The sequence below is a fragment of the Ceratotherium simum genome, chromosome 20, assembly GCF_057802395.1.
Source record: "Ceratotherium simum simum isolate JZ-2026a chromosome 20, ASM5780239v1, whole genome shotgun sequence".
NCBI classification, from domain to species: domain Eukaryota; kingdom Metazoa; phylum Chordata; class Mammalia; order Perissodactyla; family Rhinocerotidae; genus Ceratotherium; species Ceratotherium simum.
Window position 1 is genome coordinate 11,876,367 of NC_141919.1, and position 16,497 is coordinate 11,892,863.

At 38.4% G+C, this 16,497-nt stretch overlaps 1 protein-coding gene across 10 annotated transcripts in view; it reads right to left on the reverse strand.

The window, feature by feature from the left end:
- TLE4 (TLE family member 4, transcriptional corepressor) overlaps nucleotides 1-16,497 on the reverse strand; it is a 140,458-nt gene that overhangs the window by 74,482 nt on the left and 49,479 nt on the right. For 7 of the 10 annotated variants that reach the window (XM_087444438.1, XM_014794696.2, XM_004439618.3 and 4 more), the window contains one exon: nucleotides 16,222-16,296. The exons of the other annotated variants lie outside the window; for them this stretch is intronic. In XM_087444438.1, coding sequence (XP_087300564.1) covers nucleotides 16,222-16,296 — 75 coding nt within the window. The remainder of the gene's footprint in view (nucleotides 1-16,221; nucleotides 16,297-16,497) is intronic. 10 annotated transcript variants of the gene reach the window in all.

A 16,497-nucleotide genomic window follows, 5' to 3' on the forward strand; every position in this document is an offset into this window, starting at 1 on the left:
ACAGACAGGACAATAAAGGCATTTTGTAATGTGAGTCCTAGATTGGGGGAAAACTGTGATGGAGGAAAAGGTGCTATCAAGGTCATTTTGCAGACAACTGCAGAAATAAGAATATGAACTATACACTGGCTAAATGGATGTGTTAACTGTGTCGTGCTTATTCAGGAAACGGCCTTCGTTCGCAGAAGATGCACACTGATGTATTAAGGAGTGAAATGGCATTATGACTGCCTCTTACCTTCAAACAGTTCAGCACACACAAAGAGTATGTATGTCTATGTGTGTGTACATACATATAAATATAAAGCAAAAGTGACAAAATATCAACTGGTGAATCTAGGTGATGAGTATACAGTGTTTGTTTTACTATTCTTTCCACTTCCCTGTAGTTCTGGGAGTGGGGAAAATAACATCTGCCCTCCTGGCCAAAAGATTGAAAGTTCTTGCTTTTAACAAATATCTCTAGCAAAAGCTAAACGTTAAGTGAATAAATGGAAAGAAGCAAGAATAAAAAGGACAAAGGATGGAATTTTTCAACCTAAGCTTATCTGTAACTCACTCCTGATGACTTAAAACAGAGGTTTACTGCAGGAGAAGGACTTGCATTTAGAGCAACCCAAGAAAGATGATCACTGCGAGAGTAAGTTTCTCACTAAAACCACAGATCCTTGTGGTCCTCAAGATCCTGGACTAGTCTTTAAGGCGAGGACAGGTAAGAAAAAGCAAGCAAATCCTGAGAGTCCTGTGCCAAGGATTCCATCATCCTAACTTGCCGTGTAAGTCGCGAAGTAATAACAGCAAGAAAAGGCGGGGAAAAAAGCCAAAAAACCTCATTCGTTATATTAACTTTCCCATCAGCGAGCCTGCTGGAATTTTTTCTGAACTGGTCCGGTTTACTAGGAAAAGTATTTCTGAGCAAATTAATAATAGAAATACAATTTCCTGGAGGCTTGTTTAAACTATTTAAAGAATTCTTTTTCAGAGATTTTAACACATTGTCTTATTGAAACCAATGCTTCTATTTTGTGTTTTAGTCACTAAAGTCACCAAGGTAAGGGATCATGCTCAGAAAAGCTTTCTTTTGTTACCTCAGAGTACTTTAAAAAAGTAAAGCTACATTTAAAAAGCCTATTTACTTTAGGTTCTTCAGCAACTGCATGTGACCTTAGAACTTCAGAAGTAGAATGAACCTCAGATGACACCTAGATGAGCTGCTTTCCAACGTTTTGACCACAACTCATGTGTTGCGGGCATGTATCTGCATAGAATACACATGTAAATGAAACAAAAGTTCAACAAACAATACCAAATACTATGTGCAGCACACTCTAATCTTTTCTATTCCTTTATATTTTTTTAATAACAAATGTTGAATACGGATCACTGAATTGATTTCACTGCATACTCATGAGTCACATGGCCTGCAATTGGAAGGACACTGAAGCAGGCTGTGACACTGTTCTTTATAGTAAGAAATATATAGTGAGTCTTCATCCCCATTTCTGGCACAGAGCTCCTAAAACCCTTGAAATTTCCAAAACGAAGAGAGCAATAAAGATGTCTTTTGTTATGTTAATGAGGTGACTTTAGGAATGAGGGCTGGTTGCCAGGAGAATCAACCACGTGATTAGAGGGTTGGAACTTTCGCTTCCACCCCTTGACCTCCAGGGAGGTGAGAGGGCCAGGAGATTGCATTCAACCACCAATGGCCAATGATTTAATCTATCATGCCCATGTAATGAAGCCTCCATAAAAACCCAAAAGGATGGAGTTCAAAGAGCTTCTCCGTTGATGAACACGTGGAGATGTGGAGAGAGCGGCGCCTCAGAGAGAGCATGGAAGCTCCAAGCCCTTTCCTCATACTTTGCCCTACGCATCTCTTCCATCTGGCTGTTCCTGAGCTATATTCTTAGAATAAACGGGTAATTTAGTAAGTAAAATGTTTCTCTGAGTTCTGTGAGCTGCTCTAGCAAGTTAATCAAACCCAAGCAAGGGGTTGTTGGAAGCACAGGTGACAACCTAGACTTGCAATTGGCATCTGAAGGGGGCACAGTCTTAGAGGACTGAGCTTAACCTGTGAGATCTGATCCTATCTTCAGGTAGACAGTATCAGAATTGAGTTGAACTGTAGAATACGCAGCTGATGTTGGAGAACTGCTGTGCGGTGGGGACCCACCTCCCCCCACATTGCAACTGGGTGCAGAATTTTACAGGCCAACACCTACACATTGAGGCTCAAGGTAAAAGTCAGTGAGAGATTGCATCAGTATCAAGAATGGAGCACATACCCCCCTTACCCCCTATCCCTGCCACCATCCAGTCAGCTGCCCCAGCAGGCCCTGTCTTAACTAGGGAGGTCATACCATGCGAGGTAAGCAATCCTTCATTCATAAGAATCAATGGAGACAGCCCCTCTGGGGAAGTGCCCTTGAAATGAGACCTGAAAGATGAGAATGAGAGTACCTCGCAGAGCACTGGGAGAAGAAAACCAAAGGTGAGAGAAAAGCAGTTGCAGAGGCCCAGAACAGGAAAGGTGCCCACAGTGAAAAAGGAAGCCTGATGCGGACCCAGTGAGCAAGGGGAAGTGTGACAGAATGCGAATATTACAGGAATCTGATCAGGGACGAAGGAAAGGGTGTTAGACTTTCATTTAAGAATAATAAGGCCTTTAGGCTGTGCTAAGTTTGTTTTGTTTTTTAAGTTGAACTTTTAGTTTGTCCTTAACTGGTATAAGCTGGATCATAATCATTTGTTGGCTATATGTGTAACAAATACCTTCTCTCAGTTTCTGGCTTGTCTTTTCATTTTCTTTAAGATATCTTTTGATGAACAGATGTTTTTAATAATTTTAACTGAGTAATATTATCAATCTTTTTTCTCATAGTTTGAGCTTTCTGTGACCCATTAATAAATCTTTCTCTACTCCAAAAAAAGAAAAAAAAAGAATTCTTGGGTTTTTTTTTCCTGAAATTTTTCAAGTTCTGTCTTCTTATGCTTTTAAGATTGACTTCTGCATATGATGAGACAGGTGAATCCAATTTCACTTTTTCCACAAGAATAACCTATTATCCCCCGGGTTATTAATAGTAGCGTCCATCTTTTCCCCCACTGATTTGCTTGCCTGACATATATGAGTGGATATGTTTCTGAGTACAGTCATGTGTTGCCTAACAATGGGGATATATTCTGAGAACTGTGTCGTTAGATGATATCGTCATGAGAACATCATAGAGTGTACTTACACAAACGTAGATGGTATAGCCTACTACACACCTAGGCTATATGGTATTTATCTTATGGGAACACCATGGTATATGAGGTCTGTCATTGACCAAAACGGCATTATGCAGCGCATGACTGTAATTTATTCTATTTCATTGGCCTATGTAAAGACTAGCAAGTATTTTGAGCTGGAGTGTTATATAATTTAGAATTTTTTAAAGTTCAGAATCCTATGTGGAGACTGGATGTGAGAGCAGCCAGGATGAAAGGATAGAGACCAGCTAGGAGGTAACACAAGAGTTCAAACCAAAAAACACTGATGACTTGGATTAGGGCTGTGGTAGCACAAGTTGCAAAGAGTAGGAATTAAGATATATTTGCGATGGTGCTGAAAAGACATGGTTATGGAAGGAGAAGAGGGTGAGAATAACTGGAGGAACCCAGGATACCTTGTAAAGTTGGGCTTTAAGTAACTGGGTAGATGGTTGTACTGGTTAATTTAGATGGGGGAGAAGAGAGGAGGAATGGGTCCATAAAAAAATTTTTATAATTTTTTTAAATTAATACTTTATTTTTATGGAGCAGTTTTAGGTTCATGGTTATAACTTTTTTAGATTAGAAAAGTTATATGTTAAATGAAGACAAGTAGAATGGAAAGAAATTAAAAGTCAAGCACAATCCTACCAGCCAAAGAAAACTACTAATATAATGTTGGTGAGTCCATCCAGTATTTTTCAAAGCATTTCAATGCATCATGCCGTCCTATAACTTAAAATGCTTCTTCTTGTCCTATTTAGTGTGCGTCAAAAAACACTTTCTTATATCCCTAAGTAATGCTTTGACTACATCATTTGTAATGGCTATGCAGTTTATGCCACTGTATAGATATATAAGAGTTCATTTAAGTGGTCGTCAACCACTGCGTTAAAAAGTTGAGGTTGTTTCAATTTTGATATATATGTGGAAAGTCATCATGGTATTAGAGTGTATCAGTTAAGATAGTTCCTCTGCAAGTTACATAATGCCAAAATAAAAGTGGCCTTTAAATAATAGGGGTGTTTATTTCTCACAGAAGAAGTTCTGGGTTGGTTGGATGACTTGGTAATATCAAGGCTCCGGGTCAACATCAATTCTTGTGGCCTCTCTTATATCCCACTTCCCCAAAGATGGCTACCATATCGCCAAGCATTAATTCATAACCTCCACAATCATGTTCCAATGCAGAAAGGAGGGTAATTCTCTCTTTATAGGTCTGTTAAGGAAAAGTAGATATCTCCTTGTATCACATTGACCTAGACAGGGTCACATGCCCACAGCTCAGCTGTGAAGAAAGCTGGAGAGAGCACCTGGAATGTTTTAGCCTCCGTAGTAGGAGTAGGCTCTTCCTGTAAGAAACAACCAATAAAACCTGCCTTGACACCTGTCTTTACTCACAGGCCATTTTGAGGCTATTAGCTGAAAGAAACCCAAAAGCAAGCTCTGAGCTTTCAATCCAAGTAGACAGTAGCTTGAACTATTTTTCTCCCCTCAACAGTTTCTTCTCCCAGATACTAATTTGTGCAGAACTGTGTCTACAAATTGCTTTGGGTCAACCCAGAAACACCCTGGGGAAATAAAAAAAAATACATGACTGCCATTTGCTTCACAGCCACAGTGGCACTGCCCCTGTTGGTCACAGAAGACAAGCTGGGCCAACATAAACTCTCCCCTTTTTTATGAATCCACCAAGGGAAAAAAATGTATGAGACTCACAAAGGCAGACTAGCCATGGAGCTGCCTTAAAAAGGGTTCAAGAATGTGCCATGTTTATTTTTTCTTAAAAGGTTTGTGTGGGAGGGTTTAGCTCAAACTCTTGCTTATTAGGTCAACACCATTATTTAAGTTTGCAATATTACTATATCCCATGAAGTACCTAATATTCACAAATAGGATGGACAAGATTTTCTCAAGATGGAGAAATGGAAGCAGAGAAAAAGTACACTGTTCATCATAAGGCAATTAAATAATTTCAAAGACAGAACTCCCCAAAATACTGGCAATCTCTATGGGTTCTAACTTATGTCCCCTCTGACTGGCCATTGGCCTGGCATGGGCCCACTGTTCCTCCCCTACCAGTCATCCCCCTTCCTCACCCACTGCTGCCTATAATTAGCTGACCCTCATTTTTACTTTCACTGGTAACTGCTACCCCAGTCAGTCTCCCCTTGTGCGTGGTTCATAAGTTTATATAAACATGATTTATCCATATGGATCTACTCCTCTCATGAAACCATGAGCACTGAAGAGGCAGGGACCAGTTCTTAGTCGTCACTGTGACCCAGAACTTTAAAGGGTGCTTGTATAAACAGGAAAGTAAAAAAAAAAAAAAAAAAAAAAAATGTATTCTGAAGAAATATTTACTTGCCTGTACTTTCTTCTGATATAACTATATGAGCTGCTATCTCCAGTTAATTCCTTTTAATATAAACAATATCCCAAGCAGTGATTATCATTAATTGTTAAAGCTTAAATGTTTAATGTGGCTAATTTATTTTCCATAACATCTATGACAATATTTACAAAATGTAACTTTGTTTTTTTTTTTCCAATCAGTAAATAGTTCAAGAAACTTCCCCATCCCCTGGGCATTATTTAGAAACAAATTCAGTATAGACCCCTGATTTACAGGTTTCTAAACAATCATCCAGCAATGTGTCCTTACAATGTTATAGACAACTGCTTTCTATCTACGTGTATTCCACCAAATATTCTGTTCTTTCATATCTGCATCTTACACGGTTCTTGTCCCGTAAGGCACGGGCTCAAACATTTTTGTGTCATGGGACCCTTTGTGAACCTAAGACCAAAATTTCTTCCCCAGAAAATGTATATACCACCCCCATATACACACACACACGCAATTTTGCCAATATTTTAGGGAGCTAATGAACAGCCTAATAACCAAGGATGAAATCTGAGAAGACCTAGGTTTAAAACACCTGCCTTGGTAGCAGTGTTTATGACAACTTATGATTCTTACATAGGAGAGAGTAAGTTACAATAGACAGGAACAAACAGAGCATGAGTCAAGAGTATCCAACTGATCTATGGAACTAATATAATTCAGACAACTTAGGCTAACCAATTAGTACGTGCATCAGACACACCCAATTTCCATTTCCCTCCTTGAGCTCTGGACACTAAACGCTGGACAATCCTATTAGTGGATAGGGATAAAGAGACTCTTGATCCTACTGTAAAAGAAAGATGAACACAAGTTGAGGGAACAAATAAGGTACAGTGTAACAGAATGGTTAAATGTGTGAGCTCTGAACTAAGTTTAGATCCCCATTCTGCCACTTTCTCCCTGTGTGGCCTTCAGAAAACTACTTACACCCCTTCAGAGCCTTGATTTCATTATCTGTAAAGTTGGGACAATAATACTACCTTTCACAGGGGGTTGATGTGAAGATTAAACAGGATAACGCATGCAAATGCTTAGCACAGTACTTGACACAATGTAAATATTCAAAAACATTTGCTATTTTTAGTTACCTGTTTAGGGAAAAGAATACAAGCCTAGGGATATGATAAATCTTGAGAAATAACTGACACAAAAGCCCCTAAATTTTAAAAATATTCTATAGTCATCAAAACTAATGGGTTTACAAAACCATACAATGTTAGAAAAGCAGACATTACTTCAGGGGCTATTAGCTCCAGCCCTGCATTCTACACTACAGGTGAGAAAACTTCTCAGCGAAATTCCTAAGATCATACTACATAAGTGATACTCAGGATTGTGTATGTCCTACCAGTCCATGCTTTCTCTCAATCTTCGCTCAAAATTGTGGGGAGAAAAATCCAAATATGAAAATAGCTCAAAATAGAGTATTTGTTCATTTAATAAATATTTATTGAACAAGCCTTTATTAAATACTATAAACAAATTATTGCACATTTATTAAATGAACAGTTACTAAGGACTTACTGCACAAATATTTATCGAAAAAGATGAGCTACATATTGTTCTAGGCACCATAGCTATAAAAATGAACAAGCTCTCAAGTGCTAGTAAAGGGAAAGTAACACACACACAAACAAATAAGTGGTAGATGCTATGAGAAAAACAAAATGGGCTAATGGGACAGAGAATGAATTGGGTGAAAGAGCTACTCAAGTCTGCCAGCCAGGGAAATCCTTTCTCAGGAGATAACATCTGAGCTGGGACTTCAAAGAGGAGCGTGAGGATACCATGTCAAGACGTGAAGGACCGACATTCTAGAGGGTGGAAGAGGCGTTGAACAAACCCTCAGCCAAGAAGATGCCTGGGCTAATCCAGCGACAGAAGAAAGAGGCCAGTGTGCCCAAAGGACAGTCAAATGAAGAGAGTGAGTGGTATGTGACGTCAGGGAGGTGGGCGAAGGGTCAGCTCAGTCTTGCAGGCCATGATAAGAAATTTAAACTTCATTCTAAGCAAAATGGGCAGCCATCAGAGCAAAGTTTTAACCTTTCTGAGTTCAGAGTTTTAACCCCTAAGTTCTGAGGGGTACAGGAAAGAGGGTGAAAATAGTAAAGAATAAACACAAAATAGAATGGAGACAATAATGAAAGCTATAGAAATCAAGATAGTGTGGCACTGGCAAAAGAATAGACATCCAATTTAATGGAACAGAATCGAGTCTAGAAATGGACCCCCACATATAGTCGATAAATTTTCGACAATGCTGCAAAGGCAATTCAATGAAGAAAAGACAGTCTTTCAACAAATGGTGCTGGAACAACTGAATCGGATATCCATCTGAAAAAAAAAAAAAAAAGAAAGAAACTAGACCTGCATCTCACACCACAAACAAAAATTAACTTCAACTGGATCATCAACCGAAACATAAAATTTCTAGAAGAAAACCTAGGAGAAAATCTTTGTGGTCCTGGGTTAGGCAAAGATTACTGAGGGACAACACCAAAAGTAAGACTCATAAAGAAAATTCATAAATTAGACTTCATCTATTGAAGAATGTTAAAAACTTCTTCAAAAGATACTATTAAAAAAAATTAAAGGACAACTACAGATTGGGAGAGAATATCTGCAAAATACATAAAGGACTTATACCCAGAATATTAAACAACTCTCAAAACTCAAAAACATAACTGACTCAAGAAAAAAAACAAGGCAAAGACCTGAGCAGATATTTATCAGAGAAGATATAGGTATGGGAAACAAGCTCATAAAAAGAAACAACATCATTAGCTACTATGGAAATGCATAAAAACATGAGTACCACTATACACCTACTAGAAATGGTTAAAAATCTCCAAAAACCTACAATTCTAAGTGCTGGTGAGGATGCGGAGCAAAGGCTCTCTCATACATATTAGTAAGACTGCAAAACAATATAGTCACTTTGGAAAACTGTATGTCTGTCACTTAGAAAGTTAAACACAAAACTCAGCAATCCCACTTCCAAGTAATCGCCCAGAAGAAATGAAAACTTATATTCCACAAAAACCTATGTGTGAATATCTATTGGGGCTTTATTCACAATCACCAAAAACTGGAGAAAGCCCAACATCCTTCAAGGCGTGAATGTTAAAACCAACTAGTACCCCCATATAATGGACTATTATCCAGCTCTACAAAGGGACTACCTAATACCGAGCCAGGCAACCACACAGACAGATCTTAAAGGCATTATGCTAAACGAAGGATGCAAACTCAAAAGGCTACATATAGTGTGTAATTCCATTCATATGACATTCTCAAAAAGGCTCACTTAGGGAGAAAATTATTATCGGTAGTTTCCAGAGACTGGAGTATGGAAAAGCACTGACTACAAAGAACAAGGGAATTTGGGGGGACAGAGCAGGGCTAGAGAGAAAAATTCCATCTTGATAACGGTGGCAGTTACACAACTGCATTTGGTTGTCAAAACTCATCAAACTGTATGCTAGAAAAGATAAATCTTCCTTTATGTAAATTATCCCTCAACAAACAACTTAAAAAGAAGAAGATAGAATATGAATAAGGAATTTGTATTTCTAGATTCATAATTCCAAATATCTGAAAATATAAAAAATATATAAATTAGTAAACATATGCAGCCTCAATGTTACCATGTTTTCTATTACTTATTTCTACGCAGCCTCAATGTTACCATGTTTTCTATTACTTATTTCTCTTTATCCTGTTATCCTCAGAAACTAAAGTTTTACTGAAATTAAAATGTGTTAATTAAAAGTTGATTATGTGTAGTAAAATGTAAAAGCAGAAAGCTTACAACTACTAAAACCTTAATAAGATGATTTAAATGTAATTTGAGGATCATTTCAGAAGACATTTAAAAATAACATTTAAAGTGAAAACAAAATGTGCCCCTTTAATAGGATTTGGTGAAGACACTCAAATATTTGCAGAATGAATGAATGAGTAGATGTAATCATTAAATCATTCTTACCATTCACTAAAAGGTTCTAACCTTTTCACAAAGGTCCTTAGGAGAACATTTAAGATCACAAATGCACTTTCAGGTAGGATTTCCAAACGGATTTCCTAGGGAGCCTTGAGGAGTGCACACAACAATAGTCCTTAAAACTTAGCCTAAGCCATCAACTCTTTAGTTGCCTGTTTGAGGTGAGCCTGCCTCTCTTAGAGACCATGCCTCCTCCCTCCCTCCCAGCTTTGAGGAACTCAAGGCAGGCTGGGTGCACAAGGAAAAAGATCTGACTAAATGGGAGCTGGTGATGCTGCTCATAGGAATACCACTGGGAGGAAGTCAACAAGAGAATTAAAACCGGGGAAGCAAAACGGGGTGGGGCACTAACCAATAAATAGGGATAACATTGTGCAAGCCTGCAAGCTGCCTTGAGTGAACCCTGCTTTTCTGTCTAACAGTTCCACCAGGACCCCTGGACCCCCACACAGGGGAGGCCTGCTGTGCTCTGGTGTGAATGAAATGTAGATCTCCAGATCCGGGACACTCCGCTTTCCTCTGAGCGGAAGCCCAATGCCCACATACCTTAAGCTAAGTCAGGTACACACATTCCACAACTCCCATTAACACTGTGCGTTTAACTCTACCTTGAGCTATGGAAATGCAGTTATCAGGGGAAGGAGGGAGAGAAGGGCTCCTCCCTCAACAGAAAGAAAAATAGTAGCCCTTCAAGGTTAGCAACAATTAAAAAAAAAAACCTGAATGACTAGTTTCTAGAAATTTCTTCCGGGGAAGCTCTGTAACAGAAATTAACAGCACACCATAAGCACAACTTAGAAATCCTATTCTTTACCTAGGTTTTTTAGGGAGTTCTGAAGTGAAGACAGAGCTAAAAAATTACTTAAGTATATGAGAATCTTTGTTATGAGAGAAGGGAAATTATTACCTCTTAAAGCCTCATCAAATTGTAGCACAAAGATTAGATTATGACTACGTCACTCAATAACGCAGTCCCCTGATCCACAGTAAATGAACCAGTCAAAAAAAAAAGGTGAGGGGCAGGCATACCAGTGTAAGATACAGAGCAATGTGCAGACTTAACGATGTAAAACTGCTTTGGCTTACGTGCAATCAAGCTTTACCATACTTTTCAAGAGCAGGTAAGCAAAGCCCTAAAATTACAGAAAATCAGCTTCTTCCCGCTCACCCACACCCCAGCAAGCTGTGTACATCATGCAGCCAATGGCCGGCATGTTGTATGAAGCCTTTAAGCTCCGGGCACACTGTTCAGTAAAGACAGTAACAAAGCTGAGATAACAATCTCTGATAAAACACAAATCTATTTTATGGCTCGTTTTTTAAGTTTATTCCATATTTAGAAAATACCAATAGTAATCAATTGGGAGAAGAACAAAAAGGGAAGCTCAACCTGTAAGTATATTGAAAAGTAATTATTTAAAAAACAATGTAAAAGCTAGGCTATTAAAGAAAAGGTTTTATGCACCGAATTCAGATCAGAAAACAAACCATGATTCTAGCACACGGGTACAATCGCCTAAATACATCGGAAAGCCCCCTTAGAGAGCCTGAGGCCTATGAAGTCAAATCCTGGGTGTTTTACTTCCTCCAGGAAAGTGGAGGGACAAGGCCTAGCTGCAGGTAATTTTGAGAAATGATCCCAGAACAGGAGTGGGGGCTAGGGAAAGTGAATCAGGGAAGGAGAGAAACTCAAAACAAGGATGTATTCTTGAGTTGATCACTACCATGGGCAACTGATGCTCCGTTCTGCTGGGCCCCTTTGTGGAGGAATGTAGAAAGCACCTCAAAACTGCCCACCAAAAGGGAAGGAGGGGGGCATTCCACTGACTGCCTGTGGGTCCGAGATTACCCTATGTGGTGGGAGGGACAGCTCCCTCACTCTTCCAGGCTGCATATGCATAAATGAAGGGTGGAGTCTCCACAAAAAGCACTGGGGAAATGCAAGAGCTTCCCAGTGTGGCAATGGCGGGAGAGGAATGCAGAGGAGGGGTAAGAGGTAGGCCCGGTAAGGACAACAGTGCTTCAGTGCTGTCCCAAAAGAGGACAATAGCACAGCCACTGCAAAATTACCACCACCTCTGGAAAGCCCTTTATTAGTAACCACAGAAGAGAAGAAAATACGGCTTTTGGATACTTGATACATTTTTCCTTTTGTTAAGAAAGTGAAGTTGTATTTTTAATTTTATTTCAAATTTTGTGCTATTGGATGCTGTGATGTAAGGGAGGGGAAAACAAACACACACACATTTTTATATATAGCCACATATTTATATCTTTCAGTTTTCTGCCTAACGGCCAATTAGTTTAAAAAGACAACCAGGGAAATTACCACAACGGTGCATCTAAATGCCTCTGAAACTTAAAATGGCATTTTGAAATCTATAATGAAAAAAAGAGGGACACACATTTTAAAACTACCATACTGCACGACCCTCTGCCAAAATGCCAATCTGGAATGTGTACGTATATAATTTAAGGGCCAATCATATGACAAAGACAATAAAACAAAATGCTAAGAGGAAGGAAAAAAACCCCAAAGGTATTGTCTTTCTTTTTTTAAACTAACTCAGACACATAGGATGGTAAAGGCAAAGTCATTTAAATCATTTCCTTAGTAATACAAGTAATATTTAAATAGATTTAATAGTGCTGCTCCAAACCAATGAATTATGGGTTTAAAACCTATTAAAATGTAATGTTTTTTTCCTGAGCTGAGAGGAGAGAGATTTAAATCCACTGAATTTTAATATTTCAGCTTGAGCTGCAGGAGGTAGAGAAAGTCCAAATGAACTATTCCATCAGCACCATTCAAGCATGAACATTTTAATCAGTTTTACTTCCTTGGAGTTCTCTAACACAGTTTACGCTGTCATTCTGAAAGCACTTAACACAGAGAGTGTGAAAAACCACCAAGGCTTGTTATTGCCTTCACAATTGATGGCAAATAATTTTGCAGACTTCCTATCATTAAAATGTCACTGCTAAAAATGGAGGTTCAGCATTTCTTGTGCTAAACTGCATTTTCCTACAACACCATGGCATACCTGTTCTTAACTTTTTTTTTTAAGGGGGTGTGCTTTGCTTTTTTTTTTTTAAATGCATATTTCTATCATTTTATTCCTCAGAGTTAGGTTAAAAAAGGGAGAACCCAAAGAAAACCCATTTTCTATTTTTACAAGCCAAACATTTTCTTTTCCAATGTCCGTACTAACAAAACTTTTTTTCTTAATGGTGGTTTCTTTGGAGAAATTCTTATGAGGTTCCAAGTCAGCCTCCTTTATTAAGCATTACCACATTCACACAGCATGTGCTGATTATATAGTGTAATGGATTTAAAAAGCATTTTAAGATAGTCAGATGACTCAATTTAATAATACAGGAAATGAAAACATCATTTTTAATTAGATCATATTACTGATTTAAAACTACAATTTGTGTGTTGTTCCAACAGTGTGATCTCGCAGAGATTCTAATTTAAAAACACAGTGGCTAGCAGGACACATGACAAAATCAAATCAGAGATACAACACTCCTTCAGCCCATTTGGGGGAACTCCGGGAAAGCTTCAAGGAAATGTAAAATACCGCCAATTCAAAACAAAACACAAAATATTAACTATAGAAAACAACACAGGAATTTTCTGGTGTTTTTCCTTAAAAATAAAAGATAAATGATATTTAACTTATTTCAATCTATCAACAGTTTTAAACTGAACATGACCTGTGAAAGAAATCATTATAACTGTGTTTCATTCCATTAAACACAACTAGCTTACTGTCAAGAGAACAAGCTGCCTCTCCAGGTTTCGGGCTCACTTCAGCATTTTGCATTTAAACTGCATGGATCACTGGTTTGGCTCATTTACCAATGAAGGTAGAATAATATTGCAGAGTTAAAAAGGTGCTTCATCAGATTTCATTAAATCTGGGAACATTTGTGCTTGTGTAGATGGTACGCATACATATAAAACAGATACATATGAAGTGATAAATAAATGAAGGTCTGCAGGGGCCTAGATGGGTCTGTGCCTCTCAGGAGGAAAAGTTTTCATTTCCTCTATGCAGAAAATCCTTGCCACTACACTCTAAAAATCAAGTAACAAAAAACTAAAATTGACCCCTCACCACTTTTAGTAGCAGGTCAAAATACCACCACCTCACAACACAGCCATGCCCAAGGGCACACAGAACAGCAGGTGCATTGAAAATTCCACAATGTTACAACTTTGAAAACTACCAGACACAAGGTACTACCAGGACGAAACACACAAAAGACCAAAGAGGACAGAGAACACCCGCAGCAGAAATGCATCAAGTAAGTTTATAATTGAGCTCTTTTCTTCTCTCTGGTTTGTGGCTCCAGAAAACTGCTGGGTTTGTTTTTCTATTTCTGCAATCAACTTTTCAGAATAGTCAGATGATGTGATTTTTTACTTCATTTTCTACTCAGATACAAATAATCTGGAATTCCCACCAGATCCACCAACTATAGCACATGCTGCTTTGACAGCATGCAACTCGACTGAGTTAGTTCTTCAAATAAGTTTTTAAGCCACAAAATTAAATTAGCTTTATTTTAATAATTAAATCCATATATACACAATATGTCTGTCAGTAACTCGGCTACGGTCTAATAAATCATCCTTTCCCTGAGAACAGGCAATCTGCCATCCCATTCAAAACAAAGTATGTAAAATGAAATAGATATAAAACAGTATTAAAAATATACTTGATGCCATGAAGGGAAGGGAACTTGTTCTGATTTTATATCTTCCCTCAGATTTTTAAGCAACATCCAACCCCAAACAATGTGTTTTTGATTTAGATTAATCTTTCCACTGTACAGACAGTAACTAACAAGACTCAAAAAAGAAACAAAAAAGCATTCTGTTTTCCTAGAAAAGGGTGCCAACCAGACAGACGGTAGGATGGCTACCTGCATTTTAGCACTTCACACAAACAATAAACACGAAGCCAGAAATGACCCAGCAAGCTCTCTGACTAGTCCTCACTCCACGCAGTCTCTCGTTCACGGAAGACAGCGTACTGGGTGAGAAACGTAGGTTCCAGCCCTAGTGACCTCGGGAGATTTGGTAACCAAAATACAGCCCAACGTGGAGACAACAGACACTTCGAGCAAACACAGCTGGTATATATACATATATACTAACTTGATGATGAAAGCTTTCTCAATGTTATAAAAAATTTATTACACTACTCTTTTCTGGAATTTTAGGAAATAAAAACTGTGAAATGTCATCATCTCTCATCTCTCCCCCACCCCTGGAGCATAGAAAATGTATGACAAATGAGTCTATACCGCTTGTTCTGATTCGGCTTATTCTGATTCAGCCTCTTCTTTCCAAGGGGCACTTCTGAGGAAATAAAGGTTACTCTTTTCCCTTTATTACGTCTTCGTCTTCTAATTTACTACCAGTATTTTCTTGTGGTCAGAGGGATACTAAATAGAGCTCAAAATAGCCTAGTAAAAAACAAGCTACAATCAGACTACTGCTCTACCACCATCGGCAGTCATCCCTGAGTTCTGATTTCCTTGTTAAAAGACAGAGGCATAATTGAAGCAATATCTTCACTTCAGATTGATTATCAGGCGACCCTTATCCGCATCTTCACTCAGCAATTTGAATTTTAATGAAAGTAAATGGAATAATTAGCATTTCAAAGTGTGTTTGATACACTGAGGGGGAAAAAAGAAAAGACTTTTGTGTATAATCTATACACAAAAGAAAGTATTTGGGAGGGGGCAGAAAGAGGAAAGTACAGTTGTAGTGTCTTTATTAGAATAACCTAAGGAACTGCTTGTACCAGCTGCATAAACAGACGTGAATACTGTGCTCTTTTCAGCTAAGACTTCTCACCTTTATTATTTCTAAGTTTTAGCACCTTATTTTATTACGTGTTACATTAATCTGGGAGAACAAAAATGTAAGTGGAACTGGGGTGACTGCCCAAACCCATGAATTTCTATGCAGCATTAATGCTACTATCACCAGGAAGGATTTTCTAACTGAGCCACTGATTTTTCAAAGAGGTGTAGTTCATCTATTATCTTCTACTACAAATGGACACTAGCCCAAAAGAATCACCGATCACAGGGGAGGAAGAGGAGCAGCGAGATGTGAAAATGTACATTTTATTTCACTGAAAATGATAATAATTAAGATACTCTATGTTTGAGGAAAGATATAAAATCAGGCCATTTTAACATCAGGGCAATCTATATCTTTTTTCTGGCATAGGTTAGCAACAGAAGCTGATTGCAAAGGAAAGAAATATCATAAAAAAGAACTACCCCGTCTCCTTAGGGGAGAGTTTTCAGGAACATATCAACTTGAATTGGTGAGAATGTGATCCAGAAAGTTTCTGAGGCAGTCATCAAATTTCAGATGAGATTGAAGGCAAAGTGCTTAATTTTACTTTATGGTCTTCTACTGCCCTTTGCCTCTCTGATGGAATAAAATTCAAGCAGAGAAAGCGAGAGAGCTGATGACAAACACTAAGATCAGAGCTAAAATGGAAAGGCCACGTACCCCAATGATGGCGTTCAGTTCTGCCATGGTCACCTGCTTGGCCCGTTCCACAGCCTGCACCACTTGTTGCTGGTGCTATAAATGAAGATCAGAAACAGAATACAATTATTTGTTTTCTAGTCAGTCAAGAACAGCTTTTCCTAACATGTCCTCTAACTTCAATTACATGCAAAACAGGATTTAGGGGTCTCCATATTTCAAATAAAAGCCCCGGATGGTGGATGACTAAGTGTCTAGGGTACATATGGGTCTTTACTGCTGAGAAGCAACGAGGCA